At 38.3% G+C, this 26,174-nt stretch overlaps 2 protein-coding genes across 6 annotated transcripts in view; one reads left to right on the forward strand and one right to left on the reverse strand.

Moving 5' to 3' along the window:
* Positions 1-525: 525 nt before the first annotated feature.
* On the reverse strand, positions 526-1,574 carry taf13 (TATA-box binding protein associated factor 13). Of its 2 annotated transcripts, none has more exons than XM_032569110.1 (2): positions 1,453-1,574; positions 526-1,377 (listed from the first exon to the last, which is right to left on the reverse strand). In XM_032569110.1, the coding sequence occupies exon 2, from the start codon at positions 1,371-1,373 to the stop codon at positions 996-998; it is 378 nt and encodes a 125-aa protein (XP_032425001.1). In that variant the 5' UTR covers positions 1,374-1,377; positions 1,453-1,574; the 3' UTR covers positions 526-995. The 2 variants fall into 2 exon arrangements, with proteins under 2 accessions (XP_032425001.1, XP_032424995.1); XM_032569104.1 differs by having other exon boundaries at positions 526-1,381; positions 1,457-1,572.
* Positions 1,575-2,322: 748 nt separating this feature from the next.
* The window catches only part of slc35h1 (solute carrier family 35 member H1), a 43,644-nt gene continuing 19,792 nt past the window's right edge, over positions 2,323-26,174 (forward strand). Inside the window, exons 1-19 of one of the 4 annotated variants that reach the window (XM_032569051.1) lie at positions 2,323-2,452; positions 3,110-3,302; positions 3,405-3,555; positions 4,333-4,396; positions 4,483-4,555; positions 5,720-5,888; positions 6,014-6,097; positions 6,614-6,789; positions 8,142-8,329; positions 16,253-16,314; positions 17,484-17,588; positions 18,249-18,392; positions 20,043-20,222; positions 21,617-21,751; positions 23,791-23,958; positions 24,063-24,182; positions 24,248-24,412; positions 25,289-25,447; positions 25,557-25,729. In XM_032569051.1, the coding sequence (XP_032424942.1) occupies positions 3,192-3,302; positions 3,405-3,555; positions 4,333-4,396; positions 4,483-4,555; positions 5,720-5,888; positions 6,014-6,097; positions 6,614-6,789; positions 8,142-8,329; positions 16,253-16,314; positions 17,484-17,588; positions 18,249-18,392; positions 20,043-20,222; positions 21,617-21,751; positions 23,791-23,958; positions 24,063-24,182; positions 24,248-24,412; positions 25,289-25,447; positions 25,557-25,729 (2,427 nt within the window). In that variant the 5' untranslated portion in view covers positions 2,323-2,452; positions 3,110-3,191. Of the gene's footprint in view, positions 2,453-3,109; positions 3,303-3,404; positions 3,556-4,332; positions 4,397-4,482; positions 4,556-5,719; positions 5,889-6,013; positions 6,098-6,613; positions 6,790-8,141; positions 8,330-8,742; positions 10,106-10,916; positions 11,478-16,203; positions 16,315-17,483; positions 17,589-18,248; positions 18,393-20,042; positions 20,223-21,616; positions 21,752-23,790; positions 23,959-24,062; positions 24,183-24,247; positions 24,413-25,288; positions 25,448-25,556; positions 25,730-26,174 lie in introns of those variants that run through there. The other 3 variants (XM_032569034.1, XM_032569037.1, XM_032569044.1) reach the window with 3 other exon arrangements.

The following is a 26,174-nucleotide window of genomic DNA, read 5'->3' on the forward strand; positions in this document are numbered from 1 at the left end:
TGTTGTGTTGTTTCCTAAACCCCGAGTGCCCCAAACACTGACAATAAAAATCTGTCCAAGTTGTGGTTTGGAACGCTTCAATTCCACTACAAACCCCAAATTTAGTATGTTTTTTTTTCCCAATCGGAGAAAAAAACATGGCAAAAAAACAAGAACTGATAGTCACGCGTTCTTTTTTAGGACTTTAAAGTGGAGAGCAGAATTCATGGTTTCATCACTTACAGCAAACCATTCAAGTACTGAAGCAGCAACGCAGTTGCAGACCGTTAAAATACTATCAACATACTTAATGTTCGTTTTTCTAAAAAAAAAAAAAAAGGAATTCAAGATGGAACTCCAGCTATAACAGGCCATAAAACTTCAAAAAAAAAAAAAAAAGAAGAAATTCCCAAAAGTGGTTTTGATCTCGTCGCCTGCAAAGATTTGAACTCTTGTATTCATTTTTCTTTCCAGGGAATCATATTAAGCCCTGCAACATTAGCACCAAAATATACATTCATGTGTCTAAGATGTGCATTTTCATATATGTGCCACACCTAATGTGGTATGCTGACCTACAGCAATAATAAATGAGCAAAAGTCTTCATTTAGAACTGTTGTAGGTCAGCATACCACATAATGTGCAGCACATAGAGAAATAAGCACAGACCGCACATACACATATTTTTGGCACCAATGGAACCCTAAACATGGTTCCCATCAACTCCTGTCTTGGGAGCCAGTGTTAAGAGTACTGACTGTGTGGATTGGTCATTTATAAAAGTACATAAAAAAGAACAAGTAATTTACTTTATTCAAACTGTTTCAGACAATCTTATGAAATATATGAGAGATTTTGGCATTGCGTATTGATCTATGATACTAAGCCACTGAGAAATAGAGGAAGTCAAGTTGAAAAAATAAAAAAACAGACTCATGCAATATTTAAGTTTATATATATAATTAAACGAATATTGTAATCAGATGTATCAGCAGTATGTGTCCACGTGTGTGTATTAAGAGCCATAATTGGCTTCGTCGAAAGCTTTCCGGGCTCTCTTCAGCTCCTCGTTCATGGTCAGCAAATCTTTGACGCGGGCAAATTTTCTGGGATCTTTGCGGATCAGAAAAACTATGTCTTCCACCTGGACGCGGCCCTGCCGCCCGATGGACATGGCTTTGTGGGTCATCTCCGTGATGAACTCGATCACCAGGTCCTCCAGGATGTCCACGGACTCTGTGTACGGGTTCTGGTCGTCACCGAAGCCGTACATCATGCAGCGGAGTTCCTTAGAGAAGAGCCGTTTCCTTCTGCCGTGGCCAGCGGCGTCCACCCCGCCGGAGCCGTCCTCCAGCTCCTCCTCGAAGCCCGGCTCGTCCTCCTCCTCCGCCATTACTGTAGAAATAAACACAAATATAATTAAAGTCAATTCAACTTTATAAAAACGTAACAAAAAAAAGGACATCTCTTACACAGCTGCCTTGTTCAACTGAAGCGCGAGACAACAACAGCCCGGAGAGCGTCTGAATTTCTACTTCCTGTTTGTATATCGTAGGCTACTTGTAAACAGATTATCAGTGCACTATCGCCACCTGTCGGACTGGAGTGCAGCAGGACATAAACTTGAAAAATCTTTGAGTTTTGCAACTGGTTCATCATTGAAATAAATCCATTCATTCATTTTCTTACACCCTTGTCCTTAGTGGGGAAGCAGGGATGCTGGTGCCTATCTCCAGGTAGACATCGCAGCGTTGATATAAATAAATAATTTTAATAATTTACATTGACATAGTAGGGAATCAGTATCTGAACCTAGAGTCAACCAGAATCCAGAGACCCTAAATAGGTTAATAGGGTAGGAAGTGCTTTTATTGTATCTGCAGTACAATAAATTCTCACATCAAAGAAGGGATAAAGTATCCGTTTATATTGGTGAATTAATTCCCTTCTTTAGTGGTGTTAATGTGGGCAGAAAGATTTAAGCTTTAGTCTGTTGCTCACTCTCAGTCAAGGCAGGATGTTTTAATAGAAATTCTATGTACAACAAAACTCTGGGTCACGTTACAGAAAATAACAAATAAATGAATATGGAATCAATAAAACAATTAATTAAAAAAATAGATGGTCTATAAACAAGGTTGGACAACAGTTAAGATCTGTTTAAAGTGAACAGCCAGAGTGTTTTGAGCTGTGACGTAAGTAGTGGGAGAAAATCTATATTCCTAATGACTGGAGGAAGTGAGTTTCAGAGCCGAGGAGACCAGTGTAAGTTTCATAAAGAGGAACACTACAGTTTAGTTGAACTACTTCGTAGTTATTCAGTTGAACAGCTTCATATTTGTTTCCATTCTGGTTCACATTCCAGTTCAGAAGGGGGCGGTAATGCACACTTTTGCACACCGTTTGCCAAGCGCTATTTAATCTAAGAAGAAGAAGAAAAAAAACAACAGATATGTAGTCGCACAGCAGATGGTAAGTGCTGAACTGTCATTTTTCAACCTGCTGTCGGCGCTCATAATACGTGAGCACATGTTCTTTTAATAGAAAACTGTGTCCGAGTGCCTAACCAAGTACTAAAGCATTCAGTCTGTCTAACAGCTGTTAACACAAACTCTGGTAAAGATTAGTTGGGAAATGAACTGGGTCCGCATCATTTACACGCCGGCGCATCCTCGGGATGTCCCGCTCTGTTCCAGAGCGAGCGCGTCGTACTCATAATATTGTTTTTATGGATAATGTAAACACAAGATTGGCATTTCAAAACCAACATCAGAATGATGTCTGAAGGCAGTGAATCCACGGTCCATCTCTGGGTTGTGTTTTAACAAGAAAATTATCTCTGAATATGCCTTCAGTATATGAGTCCGTCTGTCTGTCCAGTTTGTTACCAGCGCCCCTCTGAGTTGCTAAATCTCATAATTAAAGAGTCTGGGGTAACTTCGACAAAAGGTTCGCTTTGAGAAAGGAAATCCTCCTCTATCGCTCAACTTTTTTTGGCCTGGTCGTGCGCCGGCGGACTGTAAAGGAGTGGGCCTGCCGTGATTGACAGACAGCTGGCGCTAACATCATCACTAACTGTGAACTTTCAGTACTGCTTCACTCTTTTCCCCTAATATTCTCCAAACCCAGGTTGTCCCGGTCACAGCGAACAGTAATGGGCGGGTCCAGAGTTTGTTTGAAGACGGTGGTCTGTCTTCGTTAGCGGTTCCGTATGGCGTGGCCGGTCCAGTTTCTCTTCCGGGGCCTTCGCACTGTCGGATTGGTTCTCCTCTACTATGTCTTCTCCATAGGCATCACCTTCTATAACAAATGGCTGATGAAAGTAAGAACCTCCATGCAACTTGTGTTTGTTGTTGCTAGACTCAGAATTTCTCAGGGACTGGGAGGCATTCTAGTTTATTCCGTCTGCTTCTGTTTTCCTCAGGGCTTCCACTATCCCTTGTTCATGACGCTGGTTCATCTTGGGGTCAATTTCTGTCTGTCAGCTCTGACGCGGCGGGCTATGCAGTGCTGGACGGGGAAACCCCGCATCATTCTGACCTGGGAAGACTACCTCCGTAAAGTGGCTCCAACAGGCAAGCTCTTGTTACTTTTGGACTCTGAAATGTTTTGACTGTCAATTCTGAGAGCCAGGGGTTGAAGGTCAGGTCTTATCATGTTTACTGATGTTTTTTTCCCCCTCTTCAATAATTATTTGACTAAAATCTAAATTGCTAAGTTTCATCACACATTTGAACATGGAAGTATCAGCTGATGTGACACCGATCATATCTACCTGAGCAAAGGTCTGAAAATCAGCGGCTGTTCCCTTTTCTCTGCTGTGATAGAGGGCTGACTGACAGACCCGCCCACTTGCTCACGCAGTTAGTCACCCCACTGTTACAAGCTTACCATCTTTGTCGCTATATTGTCTTACAAAACAAATCTGTAATGGCCAAAATCGAAATAGGCAGGTCTGGCTTTTTTTTTTTTTAAAAAGGCAGCCGTAAGCATTTTTCAGGCACACAGTGTTGTTTTCTCTCTCAGTCAAGTAACTGTTACCTTCAGCTGGTATAGAAATGCTGACTTACGAGAAATTTGACAGTGTAATTTGGCGCCTTGAAGTTTCCCTCTGTCTCTTTAAGAATCTTCTCCAATTTTCGACTCTCTGCCTTCAGCATATCAACACAGCAATGCTTCTCATCATGCTGTTTACAAGCGTCCTTGGAGTGTGCATTTATTAGAAAATCATGTTCCATTCCTGTATATTCCCTCTATAGTATCGGTTTCGTGACCATGCACACTGTATGTACATGAAGTGCATTTGACTTGTAATTTTACAAAAGTAGTGAACATGTTCATCTTCTCTGCAGCCTTGGCAACAGCACTGGATATAGGGCTTTCCAACTGGAGCTTCCTCTTCATCAGCATTAGTTTGTAAGTTAAAGGAGATGAGCATCACAGCTTTGTCACCTGAACTGTTGTAATGTCCCATCCTGACGTCTGTTTCTTTACGGCTGAAGGTACACCATGACCAAGTCCTCAGCAGTGCTGTTCATTCTCTTTTTCTCCCTTGTGTTCAAACTAGAGGAGCCGGTGAGCAAAGATTATTTGAATTTGAAAGAGATTCAAATTATTTTGACCTTAAGTGGGCTAACATGAACAAAGAATAATGTCTTTTAACAGGAGGAAAAATGTTTCGTTCTGTAAGTAGCTGCACAACTTGAAGTAAATGGTGTGACATTTGGGATATTTAGGGCTGATTTTGTTCCTCTAATGTATCGACTTGTGGAATAAAATCACTGGATGACTGAAGTTTTCAGTCTGGTACTAATGTACCAACCTGAAGCAAAAAGTGTGGCGCTAAATTGGGACCACATAGTTTGTACAAAAACAAAAAAGACAAAATTGAAACTGAAATAAAAATTTTAAAAAATCCTTTGAAAATGAAAATTAGATTTTAAACTGTAATAATCATAATAATAAAAGTTCAAAACTACTTTTCATAATCAAGTTTTGTTTTCCTTTCAGTTTCCGATTCATTTATTTTCCTGTGGAGTTCCATACATTTTCGGTTCCCACAGTTTCTGAATGCAACAGCGTTGACTGTTTTGTCCGGCCATAGTGTTGCACTGTCAGTCATGATTCCACGTCATCTGAGGCCCCACCCACATGCCACGCAGAGCCAGAAGTCGGAAACTTGGGGGGGGGAAAAAGAACCTTGTCTGAAAAGTACTTTTGTACTTTTTTTTCTTCAGGTTTACATCTTTGTCTCAGTTTAAAAAAAAATGTTAACTAATTGCATGGCCCTAGTTTAGCTCCATAAAAAGCTCTCTCCTGCAGTCTCCTGTTTCAGGAAATCCTTTACAAATCCCACAATACAGTACTAGAGTTTTCTTGCATTCAAATTTGACAATGAGCAGTGGGAAGGCTGTTAGAAACCATTAGAAAACATTTTAATGGTCCCAGAAATCTTCCATAATGATGGAATAATTTTCCCTCAAATGTCTCCTTTAGTTTTGGGATTTTTCAGTTTCTTCCTTTAAGAAGTGTCTGTTTCAAAATGTTACCTGTTTTTCTTCTTTTAGTGCTTATTACATCAAACAAATGCTCTATTATTCTGTTAGTGCAGAATAATAACTGAGTCTTCTTTTTACTGAAAAATGGAAGTCTGAGAATGTCCTTAACACTTTTCCAACACACAGAAATTCCAATCTCACCACAGCGTCTGTCTGCTCCTTCTTTCCCATTTTTAACCAGAACCCCTTCCTGATCCTCGTGGTCCTGCTGATCTCCAGCGGACTCTTTATGTTTACATTTGAGTCGACTCAGTTCAACATGGAGGGCTTCATCATGGTGCTGTTGGCCTCCTTCATCGGGGGAATCCGCTGGACCCTCACTCAGGTCCTCATGCAGAAAGCGGAGCTGGGTCGGTCTTGAGTCATTTTCAGTATGAAACTGTTGTGTATTTAGTTTTGGAGGTGGACTGCGTCACTGTTGAATTTTAAAAACACAAAGTCAGCTGAGCTTGTTTGATATTTTGTTCTTTTTCAGGTCTTCAGAATCCCATCGATACCATGTACCACCTCCAGCCTCTCATGTTTCTTGGACTTTTCCCCCTTTTTCTCTACAATGAAGGTGAGTATAGTCAAAGCTACAGTATATAACTTTTATCAATAATCTATTTCTTTCACCTATTTGTTAGAACTGTCACTTTGTAACAGGAGACCGATTGGTAAGCAAGACCTCTCATACCATATTTACTTAACTTCTCCAACAGTATATTGTGATCAATTGTATCAAAAGCTTATTTTTTAATCTACAAAATAATGTTTCTTGTCTGTTCTGGCTGACATTTCTTCAAGCATATCCATACTGCAATTTTTTTTTTTTTTTTTTACAAAACACATTCTGCTTCTTACTACATAAAATGTTATGTTTATTGATAAATTGATCCAATGTGGTAACAAATAATTTCTTTAAAATGTTTTGAAAACTAATTTAGTGTTTTGATATATTCTGAGCCATGATCCTTGCTCTTTCTGACAACATAGTTTGAAGAACAACCAATCCTTCCATTAGCTACATATCTTGATCTGATAAGTATTGTAGTGTGTCCACCATCTTTGTCTTGTTTCTGTCCTCTCTCTGCAGCGCTGAGCCTGAGTGCTTCAGAGAAGTTATTCCGGGTGACGGAGCTCTCTCCACTCCTCTATTCCCTCGCGACGCTGAGCGTAGGCGGCACGCTGGCCTTCGGGTTGGGCTTTTCTGAGTTTCTCCTCGTCTCCAAGACCTCCGGCCTCACATTGTCGATATCAGGAATCTTTAAGGTCAGGGTGCTTGAAATCCTTGAAAATGTTTGAATTTCAATTAGGTGTTCGCAAGGTTTGGAACTTGCTTCATTTCTGTGTAGATCCTTGAAAATGACTGATATTCAAACTGTGAACAGTCTTGTAATAAAGTGGAGTCTAACATTTGATTAAAAGCCTAAATCTGGAAAATGTTATTTACGGTTTATAAAAATAAACCTTTTGATGTAATTTCTCATTGCCTGAAATTAAATCAGACTAAACTTTTCTTGTTTTAAGTTGGATAGAGTCATTAAAATTATTTCTCTTTGCTAAATGCCAGAAAACTTAGCAAGAAAATTTATTTTTTTTAGTTTTGTTTTTTTTTAAACGTTCTGTGTATATTGTGGTCTACAATTTAATTTGAGAATGAAGGTAATTTAACTTAACATAATTTGTTGGGATTGTCTTAATGTAGTGAATATTCTTTACTCCTAACGGCTCAGTGACATATTGATCTGTGTAATGATCAATAAGTTTAATGCATTAAATGTTCTTCAACAATGTTTAATACAATAAACAACATTAATATTGTTTTTGTTAAATCAGTGTTACGTTCTCAGACTAGTCAGATTGACAGTGTATGCGTGTGAGCGAAACATTTTAAGACGTAAAATGTTGTTGCATTTTAGTTTAACTCGTATGAAAGAGGATTAGAGCCATTGGGGGAAAAGAATTTAGACGTTAATTTCAGAATGCAGACTGTTTTTCTCAGAATTCTGAGATTATTGTAAGAATTATTTTCTTTCTTTCTTTTCCTCTTCCATAACCTCATGCCTGCTCTAAAATGTAAATACTACCACAAGATATTAATAACAGGAATAAATGTAAAAAATATCAGGTAATAGTGAATTGAAGCTGGTTTTTTTCTTTCTTTTATAGTTCATTTGTGTTGTTTTTATTTCCAAAGTGGTGTTGGAAAAGTTTGAAAACTTACTTTAAAGTAAATGCTGAAGTGTTTGAATTGAACCTTGTAAGGTACTTTGTGTACAATGTGCATTTTTTTAAATTTCTTCCACAGTGGTATTTCCAAAGAAGTCCCATCAGTCAATGCTCAGCTGTTAGCTTTAGTGTGAAATGTTCACTGTGAACCTTTCTGGAACAGTTTATCTGTCAGTCATCCAGCTGAATTAAAACCTGGCCAACATGCTTAATCCAAATACTGTAACTTTAGGATTAACATTCCTGACTGGAACTTTAATGTTTAATAGTGCATCCATCTGTCAAAGTAACCCAACGTTGCCGTTTTCTCTTGTTCCTCTGACCTACTGTGGTTTCTGGTCTTCCAGCTGTAATCTAACCCATTTGAACTTGTCGCTTGGTGTTTCCTGTAGGAGGTATGCACGCTGCTTTTGGCAGCATCTCTGATGGGAGACAGAATGAGCAAACTGAACTGGCTGGGGTTCGCAGTGTGCCTCTGTGGGATTTCTTTACACGTGGGACTCAAAACATACTATTCCAAAAGTAAGTATATAAAAGACGCTACCTTCCATGCCTGGCTTCCGAGAACGTTGCTGGTCCAGTCTGATGTTTCCTTCTGCAACCCCTCCTGAAACCCTGCAGGCTCAATGATCCATGGCATCTCCTAGATTTTAATTTAATGTCTATTTTTAATGTCTGAAATTATTCTGATGATCATCTACAAAATGTACTGAGCTTTAAAGCTGTCGCTTCTATATGCAAATTTCATGCAGGTCATGGGTTTATTAAGATCTTATTAATCCAACTAGGAAACACCGTGAAGTGTTTTATTCCTGTAATCCAGTGAAGATTTTTCCATTTGTTATTGAGATCAGAAAGTTTTGCAACATACCATTCTTTTAATGAAATAAAGATTAAAAAAGGATTTTTTTTATTCAAAAATTGATGCCCCTTTTACATTGTTTTACATTTTATGAAATGCGTCTAACCCGTGTTTTCTGTCCCCCCCATCAGATAAGGTTCCTTCTGTTCGGCAGCTCAGCAGTAAAAGTTCAGAACTTCAGTTACCATTACTTCGGCAGAACGGAGATAAATGTGAGGATTCGGCTGCTGATGACTATAACGATGAAGAGGAGGAGCAAGAAATCTCACTGCATTGACAAAACCCCACTTGGATCCAGCTCATTCCTTAACCTTTAGAGAAGCTCCTCCAGCTTCTTCGTTTCAGTTTTCTTCTGTCTGAAGGGCTTCAGTGTGACACAAACCTCTGTTAGTTTTTTTGTTTTATTTTTAGTTGTTTTTTGTTGTTGTTGCTTCCTTAGCTATACATTTCTCTCTGGACTTAAAACGCAACAAAAAATTTAATATTTTGATATTAAATTGTAGCAAGTACAGTCAAATATTATGAATTTATAATGTCTGACAGGTGAAGAGAGAGTGTTATATCTTTACAGCAATGTTCTGATGGAGGGGGAGGGGGGTTCCTTATCCATCAGCCAGATTGGAGATGTCTTCAATGTTAATCTGATAGTTATTGGAGAATAATTTTGGACAAAAAAAAACATTTTTCCCTAAAAAAAAAATAAGCCAAGTTAATGTGTAACATAAATCTACCAATTCTGAAAAATATTCCTATTAATTCTGGCCGAAACCAGTTTCTGGTTCCAATTTTCACATATTCAGTGTTTTTTGTTTTGTTTTGTTTTTTTTAAGGGCTATAATGAATGAGATAAAAAAGAAAATTGCAGGTTCTTTGAGGTGAGATTTTTGAATCCAACAGAAAATGACTAACTTACATAATCATCTCTATTTTATGCGTTGTATCATAAAGTTGTCAACCTTTTTCAGATTAATAGGGTTAAGAAGATCCTGTGTGTGTTTAAAAGAATAGTGCTCACAGTTTTTAGTTCTGATGTACTTTATGGATGGGAGGAAAAAATATTTTTCATTATTCCACTTGATGATTAAGAGAAAGTTAGCCATTTCATGTCTGGCCATTTATTGTTGCATCAATTTTAATACTTTCCATAGGGCTCGACATTAAGCAGCTGTCAGATGTCATAGATCTAAATATCATTCCATAGTGTTTATCATGATACTGGATACAGGTTAAATGATCATACTGTGACCAATATTTAAAACGCTCTGCCTGTAAATTTAAAACTTGGTTCAATGTTGGTTACTAACATTTTCCAGGCTTTTACTTATATTTCAAAGCTATGTGCCTTATGAGCTATTTTTGCTAATGAGTATGTCGGTGATTTGCAGAGCTATTTATGAAAAGATTTTGATGTGTATTATTTTCAGTAAAAGGAGACTAATGATAAGGGTGTAAAATGTAATTATATTAAAATTTTTAATAAATTTGTTTCAGTCATTTGCTTCTATGACTCAACATTCAACTGGTCCGTAATGGAGAAGAGGGAGAAGGGCCCATTTCTGCTTCAAGACGACGGTTTCAAGTATCTGGGCGCCATGTTCAGTGATCAAGTGGGGGCTGCATGGATGGATAAGCTGCAGCAATTTGACTGATGGACCAAGTCTATCACGGTGAAGAACAAGGCAATATATGCAAGATCATAGTTAAAGCTGCTGCTCCATCATTATTTCCAACCAAATCATGAAATAATTGGATCTTCACATCAGGTGAAGTGGTAGATTGGGGGGTTCCAGGCTGAAAAACATGGACTTACAGACATTTACTATAACTGCATAAAAATCTTAAACTGTTTAGTTGAAAGTAAAATTTTAGTTTTAGGCAGGGTAGGATAGATAAAGCACATAAATGCCCAGGTCCAACGTTTCTGCAGTGAAATCCTTGTCTTCTGGCGTTGACTTTTCTCTGAATAACTACTTTTCTCACTTCCTGTAACAGGTTGCTGTGTTGCAACATAAATGTGTAAGTTGAGATTTACTTCCACATATTTTTGCATCTACACAAGTGGATTTTGTTTGACTTAAGAAACCCTGTTTGTTCGTTGTTGTTGGCATTAAGTTGTCAGTTGGGTCAGTACAGCCCTTAAACGTACTCTTCATACAAATAAAAATGACAAAAACAAGCATGTGCCTTATTTTTTCAAAGATTTTTGCGACCCTAGAGGCCTTTATCCACCCTTAGTTGGACAGAAAGAAGGGGAAAACGTAGCAAATCTCCCAAGGGTGGGAATCGAACCAGGGTCAAACACTGTGATGACTTAACTCTCCAAGTGGTGCGCGTGCTCCACCACTGGGCCGTGTGATTATCAGAATTACGGATACTTGTTACCGAACCTGCGGCGTCAGCAAGCAAAGTAAAAAGGTTTGGAGCAGAGCCGCGTTTTGAAACCTGGTTTAGACGTTCTGGGCTGACTTTCGCTGACTTTTTAAAACATTCTTTGGAGAGCCACTCCCATGGCGGAGCGGAGCAGCAGGACGACCCAGCTCCGTCTCCAGTTCGGACACGAGGAGAGCTCGTTTCCAGGTTCCAGGTTTTGCGGAATCGTTTTGACATCCCCTCCAGTGGAATGCGGTTTGGAGAGTTTTTGACGGAATAACCTGGAATTCGTCGACCGGGCCAGGTAAGACATCACCTGGCAGCTCCCCGAACAAAGAGCTTCTAAGATGGTGGGACACCTTTATTTTTTCCCGGACCTTTTTTTAGCTTCTACCGTCTGTTGAAGAGAAGGAAACACCTGAACGGACACCTGCGTGACTGGACAACACCTGAGCTGTAAGGTGAATCCTAGTGGCCTAACCTCGCGTAGCTTCAGGTCAGTTGCCTTTTAAGTTTTAATTGTCTACATTGAGCTACATTATTTACGTAAGCAGCAGGCTTACGTAAATAATAAATAATAAAGTGCTTATTGTTGTTTAAGCTTCAGAGATTAACTAAAATTTATGCTAAGTTGATTTTCAAGTAAAATATTTCTTAGGTTAACTGGGCCGTGTTTGTCACTTAAAATCCTCAAGTGAATGTAAAATTGCATGCATTTGGACTGGAGTTTTAAATAGACCTTTTTTTTAAGTGTGTACTTTTGTCCACCCAGTTAGATTCTCAAAGTAAAGGTATGTTTTTAAAAACAATTATAACTTTTTAAATATATTCAACTACTATGAACATACTGTTTCCTGTCAAGAAACCAGTTTGAGCTTTTTTAAATGTTTTCCCCATAAACCTTTCTTAAAGCTTCTGAATAATTTTTCTGTGGGAAAATCTTTTTATTTTTTTATTTTTTATCATGACTTCCTTTTGCTGACCGTTCTCAGAAGATTTCTTGGAGATTAGTAATTGAGCAAAATCATTCAAGTGTTACAAAGGCCTTTAAGCTCCAGGAAAGAACTGGTGTTTAGTCTACTCAGATAGTAGGCCCATGTGCTTTGCAGACGAATCTTATCACACCTTGTCACAAAGTATTTTATTATTCTAAAATGCAGTAGAATTCCAAATTGGAAGGAAAATTATAGTTGCTTTTTAAAACGTTTTGAAATGTGGCATACAGTTGTATTCAGTCTGACACTAAATAAAACCCAATTCAGTTGTCTGGCTTCAGAAGTCTTTATGTACCAATGAACCTCCATCAATACGCAACTCTTCTCTGAAGGCCTCAGAGGTTTGATGGAGAACAGTAGTGAACAAACAGCACAACCAAGACCAGGGAACACAGCAGGCAGATCAGAGAAAAGATGGAGATCGCTCAAGTCTTGATATGCCACCATGTATCCTGAGGGAAATGGTTGTACAGGGTAATGTGCAGTGTAAGCTTGAGTTATGAATCTGCACTGACTACAGAGTTATTATGGGACTGCTGTCTACTTCACTTATTATTCACTTATTATTCTCTTATTGCTTGGGGTTTTGCCATATAATCTATCCCATCCTAAGCTTCGCCAAAGCTTTCTCTCTGCTATCTCTGCTGTTCTCCAAGGTTCAAATCTATTTCTAAAACCATGTGCTAAGATGATAAAAAAAAAATCAAGACAAAGACTAAACCAGTAGAAACTTTCCCCAGTAGCATATCACCCACAGCCACTACAGCTTTGCTTTAGTTTATTTCTCTCACACTTAAGTTCCCAACTTAAGTGTGAGAGAAATATTTAATTTTCAAACTAAATATTTAGTTAGCAAAATAAATATTTAATTTGGGGCTAAAGGTAGTATTTTGGGGTAAGTATTTCAGTCAGAGTTAAATGTTTAGATTGGAACTAAATATTTAGTTTGCAAATTACCTTACTAAATATTTAATTTGTAAGCTACTTGATTTGTATTTACCCTGTGAATTAAGTATTTAGCTTGGAGCTCTGACATTGTACGTCACCATGAATAACAGAGTAAAAATATGACTTTGAGAAACGTACACAGTCATTTTTTTTTATGACAGGCTAAGTTTAGCTGAATATTGCTTTTAATTTTTCACTGTGTAACTTTACAAATGGCACCCCAATACTCACAACCTGGTTTACTTGTCAAAGAGAAAGTTCTTTATCATTTTCCTCTCATCTCTCCATTTCGCAGTACCTGGTGTATGTGTTATCACATAAAATCCAAAGTAAAATGTGTTGAAGTTTGTAAAATAAATGAAAATAAAAATAAATAAAAAAATTGTATTGACTCTGCTCACAAGCCTGGAATTATTTTTTGCAATCTGAGGCATGATCCTGGGTCAGTGAAAGGTCATCACAGTTTTTCAGCTTGAGTTTACTACACAGTGCTATTATTCACAGAAAACAATCACCAGCAATTCTGAACCCGTTCTGTAAAGGTCGCCTGCCTACAACTGCTTTCATTTGACTTCGCTCAGGCTTTTATGAAACTATAAACTCTCTAATCCTCCCAACATTGGCTCGACCTGGTTAGATTTCAAGATCTTGAGCGATGTTTTTTAATAACTGAATTTTGGCAAAATCATCATATTTAGGCAAGACTCACAAATTAAAGTTCACAGGAGTGTTGACAGCAGGCTTGTTGTATTGTTAGAAATCGGCCCACTGAGAAGGAGGCGTGGAAACTTCATGGGCACTAAAAGTCCTGAGCGTTTGTCCTGTGTGTTATTAGCTGTCTGAGGTTTCAGGGTATGTGATGGGGCAAGCACTGACAAATCTGTAGTCTGAATCCTTTCAAGTAGAGTTCCCATGGGAAAAGCTGACGAGTTGGTTTTTATCCAGGAAGCGGCTGATGAGGAAGAACATTTTTGTAAAATTCAAATAACAATGGTAGGAAAAAAGCTTGGGGCATTCCTACTTTATATATTTTGCTTCCAAGATGTTAGACTTTTTCATTTTAATTTGAATTTTTTTAGAATATTTCAAAGCGATCTTGATCAGTACATCCTTTTCTAAGACATTTTCGTTGAACTTTTTTCTCCCATTATCTAAGCAATTTAGGAGGAATGTATTTTTTGTCCCTTATGTTATGACATGTGAGTCATCAGGCTACTAAGTCTAAACCCAGACAGTTTGATATTCACACTTAGTAAACTTTACAAAGTTCTTTGATGCAACTTAGCAAAGAACCCATTTTAATTCAGTTAATTTAAAAAATATTTTTTTTGAACCCAAAGGGAAATTAAATGTCATCCAAGTATCTTCAAGACTCGTTGTGGATGGTGATGCTGTGGACAGGAACGATTTCTGGTAGCAGTCTGTCTTGCAATGAATATGAAAAAGCCTCTGACTGAAGACTGTTATTGTATGACTGCTTATACTGTTACAACTTAACTTAGAAATTAGTTAAAAAGTCACACACAAAACAAATAAATTAATGTAGTTCCTAAAGACAGTCAAGTCAACATAATAAAAGTTGTAGCAATAGCTTTTATTAAGTGTATTGAACTTGGCGGCTAAAGTTCATACAACTTAAGTGAGTCAAAGCAACAAGGAATCAAGTTAAGTCAATAATTTATTTATTTATTTTTTTTTTTTACTGCGTAACGGCTCAATATCTGGGCTGCAGAGATGATATTTGTCCTGGATGACACCATCATCTGTTGGCAAGCACTTCTAATTTATCTCATTTGCTTTTGCTGCTCCTGTTTAAGTCTCTGTCCTTCCAGCTGCACATTATCCAAACCAGAGGGATAAAATAACTGTCAAAAAACTCCCACCAATTTCTCAACTTAAAAATAAAAATATACAAAAAGAACAAATCTCAGTTAACATAACAGAGCTACTCCAATATTCTATCACCATAAGCAGAGTAATTATAGAGTGCGATTCTTAAGTGTCTTTCAGGTTACATGTCAGTGCTTTGAAAGGTTTTTTCTGTTTTCTGAAGACACGACCATTCAATGCTGCTCATTGCTGTACGAGGTTTCTAGTAATGAAATGCATCTTTTGTTTGAAAAGAGTCCATTTTCATTTTTTAGGACTGCACTGTTCAGGTACTACAAGTAAAAATGAGTGAGAAATCGGCCAAAGTCCAAAGAAAGATCTGTTAATCAAAATCACACTGAATATGGCAAGTCTTCGTTGGAAGTAATGTATTATAAAGAATGAAGGGTGGCTTAAAAGATTTTCACAGTATAGAGAGCGCAATAAGGCAGCACAGAGGTTCATAAACAGGGATGTGTGAAGCTATAGGAAGGATGTTTACATTGGAGTCTGTGGCTTCTAAAAGATCATTAAAACCTAAAGGGCAATTTGAGTCGTGTAGATGGCCTACATTCCAGACCAGACCACCTCAAAAATGTTATGTGCTTCTAAAAAGAACATTACTAAGTGTCACCTTCTCCAGACCTTCTGTGATCCAGGTTACAATCTGTGAGGAAAGTTGCAAAGCTGCACAATTTTAGTGGTTCGACAACCTGAAGAAACACCAACAGTGCAACCACAAGGCTGAAAAGAATCTGCATAAAAACTTACTTTTTTTTTTTACCTCCTGTTTAACTGCAGATAGCATACACCTATGTCATTTTCATCATCAGCTCATAGTGCAATCAACTAAAAGCTATAAAATAACACCATCTTTTGTTTTTAGAATTTTACTTTATAAGGACACATTGAAATTAACTGCAGGACCTGAACTTTTTAAAAATCTAACTTCAGATGTACACAGTCAGAATTCATTGTCATTACTCATTAAAGAAAGATGACGTTTCTGTATTTATCAGGTTAAAAGTAATGATTGATCAACTGGACCGCCTCTATTAAAGCAGGAGTTTTGGGAGTTTGTTGGCCCAGAGCAAAACAGGTGTAAACACAGCAATTTGAACGACCGATTAAGTTGTACAAAAACAAATATGTCAGGCTTTTGTTGTTTTGAAGGATGAAATTTGGGCATGTTCTTTAAAAATGGAAGAAAGAGAGAAAGCAGAGGAGAAAATGAATGAATAATGAAAAATCATTTGCTCCACAGAGAGAGACGGAGAAGTGCAGACTAATATTTCTTTAAATGATTACAAGAATGTCTGGGAGTCTGGAAATAAAATGGAAGAAGAGGCCAAAATGAAAACAAAACAGACTATAAGTCAACTTTGAACATTTATTATTTTATTGTTTCAGGCCCCATCATGTCTTCTCACCTCCTTGCATCCAGACCATCGTCTCTAAGGCCAATGCTGTGTTTCCTGCTCAGTGTCTTCCTGCTGCTGTCCTCAGGAGTTCATGGCCAGGGTAATATGTTTTGATCCTTTAAAGTTACAAGAAAGTCTAGAAATTTTGATCCCATTTTTAAGTAAATGTACCAATTTTAAGATATATTTCTGTGTTTAACTGCTTTTTTGTCTGTGGAAACTCTGGAGATGATTGTGCAAAGAGGAATTCTTTAAAAAATCAAGAAGATTATGGACAACCCTGACCATTCTCTTCATGAGACCTTCTTTGGAAAACAGTGTCTTCAGTCAGAGGCTTCTTCAAATTTGCTATAGTACAGACAGCTACAAGAGATCTGTCCTGCCAACAGTTTTCACTATCTACAATAACTCTTTGAAGAATTTGAATTAATATGAGTCAGAACAACATTTAATTTCCCTTTGGGATCAATGAAGCATTTTTGAAATTTGAATTTGAAATTTCCAAACAGGTTTTTGTAAATTACAAAATAGAGATGAAGTTTAAATCTTAAATCAGAGCACAGATGCTGTTTTCTTCTGCATGTCTGGAAATGCTATTGTTATTAGAGGCTCTCTTTGAATCCTTGACCCTTTCTCTGCAAAGACCCATCAGATCCCCCGTGGCCCCGCCCCCTTGACCATGGATGAAGACAGTCTGCGTAAATCCGAGTCAGAAAAGGAGCTGTTGAGTGCTGGAGGTCCACAGATCAGCTGTAAACAGTCTGCTGGGATTCACCATGCTCATGTTTGCTCTCTTCTGTCTTCCTTGTTTCCGCTTCCCCCCCCCCTCTATTACACCACTACATGTTACATTCAGTACCCTGTCATACTGTAACTGAGAGACGCTGCTCTGACATGCCCTTTGACCCTCCTGGCGTCCTGTTCCTGTTTCTGCTGCAGTCCAGAGGACAGGGCTTGCTTTGACGGATGGGGGGCAGCTGGAGATGAGGACCTATAGAGGGCAGGACGGCAGGGACATGAAAGACACCACTTGTTGGGAAACCCCTGCTGGAAATTATGCAGATGAAGTCAGAACAAGAGAGGGATTTGATTTGTGTAGGAGGAAGTGAGAGGGGCTAGACCGCCATGGGAGAGCGAGAGGAACCAAGATAGCATCCCAGTTTGAGCCTTTGATCTTAAAAGAAATCCTGAATAATCACCTCAACAACAGACAGAGATCCTTTTTAAATCCTAAATGTTGATCTTTTCCAAATCTTTGTTACCGCCAAGGTCGTCTGAAGCTGACCGTTCTGTCTGAGGACCGATTGCAGATGAAGTGGAAAGAGGCTGATGGTCCCGTTCAAGGATACAAAGTTCGGGTCAGAACAATGTCAGGTGAGAATATTTTCCAAGCTCTGCTAAACTGGTGAAAGCTATAACTTCTAAGATTCACTAATAAATATATTAGTCTATAAATAGTGTTGGAATGACCCCTGCTTTATGTTCAGGGTGAAGGATGTTGGACTATCAAAAGTCCAAGCCTTTCTCATCAAAGCATAGGAAAGACTTTAGCCTGTAACCTAAGAAATGTTGGTGGCATTAATTAACTCACTCACTCTTTGGTTTCCTAGCAACAAACTGTTGAGAAATTTGTGCAGCTACAGTTTCATGTTTCACCAACATGCCTCATAGGCTAACTGCTTAAAAATAAATAACCGTGCGAAGTGAAAACTGCGAATAAAACAGGAAAGGTCACGTTTGGCAGTATTTCAGATATTTAAAACATGAAACTAATCAATCATTATCAATATTGACAATTATCGATATCAACTAATCTGAAAGTCTTATATTGTGATACATTTTCGGCCATATCGTCCAGCCTTTTGTTGGTCTGTTCCATTAAATACAACAAATTACACTGAAATTTGTGACAATGTGACAGAAGGTAAAAACATTCAAGAGATATAAATAGTTTTGTGAGGAACTAAGCAGCTTTCACCGTGGATTGAAAGGACAGCAGAATACAGATTGATGAGTCGTTCATTTTCTTTCTAGAAGAGCAGCAACCAGAGCTGATGCTGACCACCACCCGAGGCCGGGCAACAGTGGCGGGACTGGACTCCAGTCAGGAATACTCCCTCCAAGTCTTCGTTCTGAACGGGACGACGGAGAAGCTTCTGGCAAAAAGGCGATTCACTTGTAAGAAACTCAGCATCAACTATGGATTAAATTACAGGACATATTTATTTAGGACCAGCTTTTGAAACATTTAAAATAATTTAATAGGATATAATATGTCTAGTTTGAGAGTAGGTCGATTTCATCATACTTTGCTTAAGTTTTAGAACTTTTCTCTTAAAGTTAAGCAAATGTCATTTGCTCATCCTTTAGCTAATTATCTGCTCTACCAAGTGTTCAGTTTTTAGTTCTCTGGTAATCACCTTCATCACTTGAGTTTAATTACTGTCTTTTGTCTGAATGTTTCACAAGTCAGAAAGCAATTATTCGAATGGACCTTAAAAGGTTTGACATTAGTGGTTAGGTTGTGGACAGAAAATAAGGGGTGCACTGACTGCAGTTTTAATATCGGTGGATAATATTGGCTTCACATGTAAAAATCACATTTTGTTTTCTTCTTTTCATACGTTTTTGTCATGACCTTAAGGAACTTAAACATCTGCAGGCCAGTTAGGATGAAAAACAGTGGAAGAAACTCTGGAAATACAGCTTGTTCCATGGTAATTCAGCTGAAAAGCTGCGTCTCCATTACAAACGTGTGCAAAACTTTGCCAACTTTCTGCTAATGTCAAAAAAACACAATTTCGCAAATGCAGTGTTTCCATTAAACAAGAAGCGCAATTAAAATATCGCGTGAATAAGTTTGTTCACGTGATTAGACAGTAAGCAATATGCAGCCCCACCATCCTCCTACCACTTCCTGTCGTCTTTTTCGTCTTTTCTGTAGTAGCATACTACAGAAAAAACCACATGAGTCACTGACCACGTGACTCAAGTGATGCAAAAAAAAAAGTTCCATTTCAGTTTTGTGAACCACGAATACACAGTCTCACTCTCAGTAAGTATAAACACATTTTGATTACAGACACTCCCTTAAATTGATTGTAAAGCTGCTTCATACACTATAATGAGTTTAGTGTCTCCTAGATTGTGAATTATCCATCCTAGACAACCCAAACTCAGCCTTAATGATGGCCTTTGGCATACACTGTGACAGAATTAGTAGGGTTGGAAGATATTTAAGGATTATGGTAAGTGTGACAGATAGAAACTCTACTGTCTTCTTTTACCATCTACAGCAGTACAATTGATCCCGATCTGAGGTACACGCCGGCTGATTTCCTCCTGATTTGTGAATGCCTTTCATATTGTATGTTTTTAGTGAGCCTGATGGATTCCTGTCTTGGGGCGTAGCGTACCCTTCAGGTACTTGCAAAACACGCAGCTGATAGCAGGTTTCTGTGATGACTTGAGCGTGTTCAGGCACATTACAAAGAAAACACCTTGACTTGGAAATTTGTAGCACTCTAGCTGTCAGGCTGGAAGTATGGCGGTCTGGGAATTCCTTCCTGATGTGTCTTTGTCTTTTGGATTTTTTTTTTTCACTCCCTCAGGGTCTTGTTCCCAGTCAGAACTAAGGTTACACTGGTTTCCTGTTCTTAGGAATTTCTTACCTTTAAACATGTGAACATCATTTGATTTTAAAACAGTTGTATTTTTGTGTTGTGGTAATTTTTAGACATTTTGTTGTTGTTTTTTTACCTATGAGCACCTGAAAAGTAATGTGTGAGATACATTTTGGATAATTACACTGAACTTTGTGTTTTGCAGTGGAGGGTCTGCGAGAGGAGGAGATGATCCGCAGCGGTAGCCGTGAGAACCGTAGGAAGTTGATCCCAGGCGGGTCGGCCTCGGGGGACCTGGACGATTCGACGGCTGTTCTGTTGGACCTGCCAACAGTTCTGTTTCCAGAACCCACTCTTACCACTGCTGCCACCGTCTCTACTGCAGGTGCTATATGCTGGCAGGTTAAAATAATACTTTGATGAACCCAAAGACTCATGTCAGAGTAAAATGACTCAAGAACTAACAACATGAGACAAGTCAAAGATTTTAATATAACTTATGCAACAACACTTGTGGGAAGATGGAAAGATAGAAATTAATTGGCAAGTTGTTTCAATTTGTTTTATTTTATTTTTCCAAGCCTTCCTTACCATAACTAAACATGCAATTACATGAATACAAATTTTAAAAAAGTGGCAAACACATACAACATGTAAATAACTCAAATACAATAAAAGTAGTACTGTTAAGTTGCACAAAATTCGAGACCAAACTTCAGCTTTAGGAGAGAACAAACACAGCTTTAATTAACATTTGCAAATGGAGAAAACATACAAAGCTCACATCTCAGTGAGAATCGGATGAGTTCTGACTTGGGGCTGAACGTCCCCTCATCTACATAGGATACATCACACATTACGTAGCCACACCCCCTGGCTCAAGTGTCAGGCAAAAATCTATAAGTTACTCATCTGTGAGTTTCAGTTGAGCAGGGTTGCATACACATTCACAGCTCAACTTTGGCCATATTCTCTGTGTTTCTTGTGGATAAGACGCCCTTTTAGGTTTATCTAACGAAACATAGTAGATAACTTCTACTTTCTTTCTGTGTCCAAATAGGCGCTTCTCCAAAAAGGCCTCTCTGCTGATGGCTAAACAGATACTAGTAACTGAACTTTTACAAAATAGGCTTATCACCATAGCCATGTCTAACATTTCTAACCGCTGAACACCCTGTTCTTCACTTATTTGCGGCGGGTCAGAAGAGCATATGTCCTGCTGAGCTGCAACTGAGTGCAAACCTTTAATAAAAACATCATAAAGTGTACATTCAAAATTAATTAAAAATTGTTAATTAATTTTTCCTTCACAGTACAGAGTCACACAAATTCTGGACAGTTCATCACAATGAATTTTCCATTTAACCCAGATCTTTTCACAAAAAGTACTGACATTTCTGATGGTAGAGATTAGATGTTTCTGGCAGACATTATCCATGTGATTTTAGCTAAGATGCTCTTGCATGAAAACTTGTGGGATCTCTCAAAAGTGACTGATAAAAACATGCAATGTTAAAACTGCACCAAGTGGGAGATGTGAAAGATATAAATCCAACAAACAAGAAGAGATTTTGTATCCCTGTTTCTGTAAATGACAAATAAGCCATAAATACGTCTTATCTTAAGGGAAAATGTTTATTTATTAGAAGCAAAGTCAGGGTTTTTTTCTCACTTTTCCCTTTGATGTTTTTTCTATATTACCCCAGCTTCTCTGGGAACAACCTTTGCTTATCTTACTTTAACCCCACCCATGTATTTACCATTACCTCTGGTCCCCAGAGCCCTCAGCCAGCGCTTCCGAATACCCTGATGAGCCCCCAGAGAAAAGCACCAGAGAGAAGAGGAAGAGGAAGAAAGAGAAGGAGCAGCATAGTTCCACAGTGGAAAACAAGGAGGAGCATGGGATGAAACAGGGTAAAATCCCAAATCACAGAAACACACACATTTCTGCAGAAAAAATCTAAGAAAAACTTGTGGGAAAATTTTATTGTTCAGCTTCTGTTTAAGATTCAATTATTTCAGTAATATTATGAGATTAAAGTCATAACATTTCAAGAATAAAGTCATAATATTACGAGAATAAAGTCATAATATTTGGAGAAGAAAGTCAAAATAATATGAGAAGAAAGTTATCATAATGAGAATAAAGTCATATTACAAAAATAGACTGATACAAGAATTACATTTACGAAAATAAAGTTTTAATAGGACAAAATCAAAGTCGTACGAATATAGGGTTAAGTCGAAATAATATGAGAATAAAGTTGTAACAATATGAGAATGAAGTCATACAATTTCAAGAATAGTCATAATATTGCCAGAATAAAGTTATAATACTATGACTTTATTCTGGCAATATTATGACTGTTCTCTTTATTTTAATTCTTTTTCTTGTCTTAGCATGGCCCTAATACTCAATCGTAAGACACAGCCGTACTGACAAGCAAAAGTTATTCTAAACAAGTTTAAGTTTAGCGGCAAACCTTTGCATTAACTATGTCTAAAAAATACACGCTAGAAAAACATAATATTTCAGAGCAGTAAATGCTGGTTTGGAGCATGATGACAGTGTTCACTGATAGGTGATAATGACAGGCCGTCCTGTGTAGCTGCAGGGTACACATGTCCTCTGGATACACATGTCCTCTGGATACACGTGTCCTCTGTCTCCTCTTTGAACTTAGGAAGCTCCGAGACTCCGCACATGCATGGAAACCCACTCTAGTTCATGTATGCAACCTGTCAGCATGTTTTGCTATGCAAAAGCTCACAACCCTTAAGCTTTTTCACATTTTGCTACATTCCAGCCCCAAATGTCAATGTGTTTAAGTGAGAGCTCATGTGACAGGTCAATGCAACTAGACAGCATGTAATTGTGAAGCAGAAGACAATTAGCAAATGGCTTTCAAGATTTTTACAAGTAGAAATCTGAAAAGTGTGGGTTGGATTTGCATTCAACCTTTTAACTTAATGCATTTCCTAAATAAACCACAATTTTATTTGTTTTGCATAATTTAGAAGTATAGTAAAAGAATATATTTATACAAATTACTGTTAAACAGCTGTTCATAAAAAAACAACAACATCAAAAAACTAAATGCTTTTTATTGGGCCAGAGAAGTGTGTAGTGATTTGGGTTTTTCTGTGTGTTTATTTAGGTTTCTGTGTCGAGGTTTTCTGTCGAGTCTCTGTGTTGCCCCATCTACCCCTTGATTGAGTGCAGCTGTTCCTTGTTTCCCCTGATTGTCTCCCTCTGTATTTAATCCCACCTGTGTTCCTTGTCTATCTGTCTTGTTGTGTCTAGTCTATTGTCAGAAGTCTCTTGTTTTCCAGTTGCTACCAGTTTTGAGCCATAGCCTTCTACTCAATCTGTGCTACCTGGATTTTTGGACTTATACTCATTTCATCATTAAAATCATCATTTCTTCACACCAACCTGGGTCCTCTGCATCTGCCTCACCACCGCTAACTGTATATCATGACAAAGTGAGCATAAACTAAAACTGGATCATTGGAAAATTGAGACTCTATAGCTTGCCAATGGCTCAACTTGCCCCAAAGCAAATGTTTTAACTTTATTTGTGCCTACATCTAAATTGCTTCACTTTTATTTTTGGTTTATGACTTCATGTTGTAGTTCATACATAACACAAATGATAAAACAAATGTAAAAATATCTATTATGATCTAAACACAATTATCAAACTTACAAAAGACTAAATTCACACTTCTTAAGAAATCAAAGTCTAACCACTTTACCCAGGAGGTTCTTACCTTTACAAACTTCATTCAATGATGCCTTCCTCCTAACTATTTGGTCATATGATTGTTTTTCTTACCGTTTCCTAGAAACAAGAGGTTCCTCAACTTATCCCAGTGTCCCCATGTATTGTTGCCTTAATGTTCTGTGAACTTTGAGCTGTCTAAATCTATCTTTGTGTCTTGGAGTTTAGGCTTTCCCCAGAGGAAGCCATATGAGTGTGAGAGTGACACGGCGGCAGACATCATGCTGTTGGTTGACGGTTCCTGGAGCATCGGACGCACCAATTTCAGGCGGGTCAGAGACTTCCTGGAGGGTCTGGTGACGCCGTTCAACATTGGACCAAACCACATTCAGATCGGTGAGGACCAGGCCAACAGTGGGAATCAACTGGTTCTCTATCTGAAGCTAGACCCTTTAAAGGAGAGAAAAATCTGGCAAATATTAGTGTACTGTGTGCTGCAGGGCTGACCCAGTACAGCGGAGACCCTCGCACCGAGTGGCACCTGGGTAACTTCACCACAAAAGAGCAGCTGTTGGAGGCAGTGAGGAATTTCAGATACAAAGGAGGAAACACATTTACAGGTAGGGAAATTCAGCTTCAGCTCTTTTCATGTCTGCCAGTGTGTAACCAGCCGGTTTTCTCCTAGGACAGGCACTGCTCCACGTCATGGAGGAAAACATGAAGCCTAAGGCAGGAGCGCGAGCCAGTGCACCATTTTTTCTGGTTCTGTTGACTGATGGGAAGTCTCAGGACGATGCCATTGCAGCAGCTAACCGGCTGAAGAATGCAGGCGTGGAAATCATCGCTGTAGGTGAGAGTGAAAAACATTGCTTTGAATTTCGAGTTTATTCCGAAAGCATGCACCTTGTGTCACTTTTTCTACCTTATTTACAGTATGTTGTTATTTGTAATATCCCAGAATGACAAAGTATAAAAAGTTGCACATTTGTAAAAAAAAAAAAAAAGAGAAAAAGAAAAAGGAAAATCCGATCAACATAAGTATTCACACTAGCAAAGGACGCTCAGCTGCATCATGTTACCACTGATCAGACCTCAGATGTTTCTACAACTTGACTGGAATCCACTTGTACTGAACTACATAAGGTCTTACAGTTTTCATTGCAGAAACCAAGCAATTAAGGCAAAAGAGGAGGAATTGTCTATAGACCTCTTGGACTGCATTGTATCAAATCACAAATTTTCTTAATACCACAGAGCTTTTTGGGAACAACAAATGTCCCAAAAAGCCCCGTGGTTTTCATTATTTACAAATGAAAACAGTTTTTCAACCAGCCAGATCTTTCCTAGTTACAGTCACCAACCAATATGTGCAATCAAAGAAGAAGAGCTCTTGCCAAGGATGTGTCCAAGAAACCAATATTGGAGCTCAGTTGTTCTCTTGCAGAGATTGGAAAACCATCCAGGAGGTCAACCAGACCTTATGTATGCAATCTATGGTAGAGTGTGTAGAATGTAGAAGGAAAAATGTAGTTTTTAATGTAGTGTTTTCATTCCAGATACCCTGTAAGCTCTTATTTAATGACATTATCCCCTGTGTTTATTTTACAATCTTTGTATTTTCACTCTCTAAAATTTTGTCTTACGAACTCTAATTTTAAACTCTGCTTAGATACCTTTTCTTCTGCCAATGAGGTTGATAAATTTTATAAGTTTGTGTTTTTTTTAGGTGTGAAAAATGCAGATGAAGCTGAATTGAGGCAGGTGGCATCAGAGCCAGTTGACCTGAACGTCTACAACGTAAATGATTTCCCCCTGCTCAGCAAGCTGGTCGCTCGGCTGGTTCACATTCTGTGCAGGAGGATAGAGGACCGTGGCATCTCAAAACGTAGCCCACACGTCTGTCTACCTACGCGCAGACTGTTTGTCAAACTGAATGTACAGTCACCTGAAATGAAAAATATGTCATCTTAAGGTGTGATTCGTTGTATTTTTAGGAATGGAGCCTGCACCCACCACACAGCCAGGCCTCTCCTTTCCCAGTCCTACTGATCTGCGGTTTTCCCAACTTGGATCCAGACAAGTGAAGCTGCACTGGACCAATCCTGCCCAGCCCGTCCAGCAGTACAGAGTGGTTTACCACAGTGCTGAGAGTCAGAGTCCACAGGAGGTTAGAACTACACTCTTACATCTAGGCATGCATGATATATAGGCTTTAACACTGATATCGACTGATATTGGTCACTTTGTCAGTATCCGTCTGATGAGTAATATTGGGCCAATATTAATTAATATTTCTTTCCATCTTATTGTTGTGTATGTTTCAGGGGGGCATTAACCATGTGGTGTTTACTTGGTCATGTGACAGTGATAGTGATACGCCACTGGAGTGTTTTAACTGAAGCAGAGAAACTGCATAATTAAACAACTCTGGAAAAAGTTAAGAGACCACTTAAAATGATCAGTTTCTCTGATTTTACATTTTATAAGGATATATTTGAGTAAAATGAACATTGTTCTTTTATTCTGTGAACTACTGATAACATGTCTAAGAAATTCCAAGCAAAATTTTTTTATTTATTTGCATAAAATGAGAAATGGTCAAAATAACGAAA

Source organism: Xiphophorus hellerii, chromosome 1, assembly GCF_003331165.1.
Source record: "Xiphophorus hellerii strain 12219 chromosome 1, Xiphophorus_hellerii-4.1, whole genome shotgun sequence".
NCBI classification, from domain to species: Eukaryota; Metazoa; Chordata; class Actinopteri; order Cyprinodontiformes; family Poeciliidae; genus Xiphophorus; species Xiphophorus hellerii.

Coding starts and splice junctions, on each gene's coding strand:
- taf13 (XM_032569110.1), bottom strand. CDS start 1,373: ATGGCGGAGGAGGAGGACGAGCCGGGCTTCGAGGAGGAGCTGGAGGAC.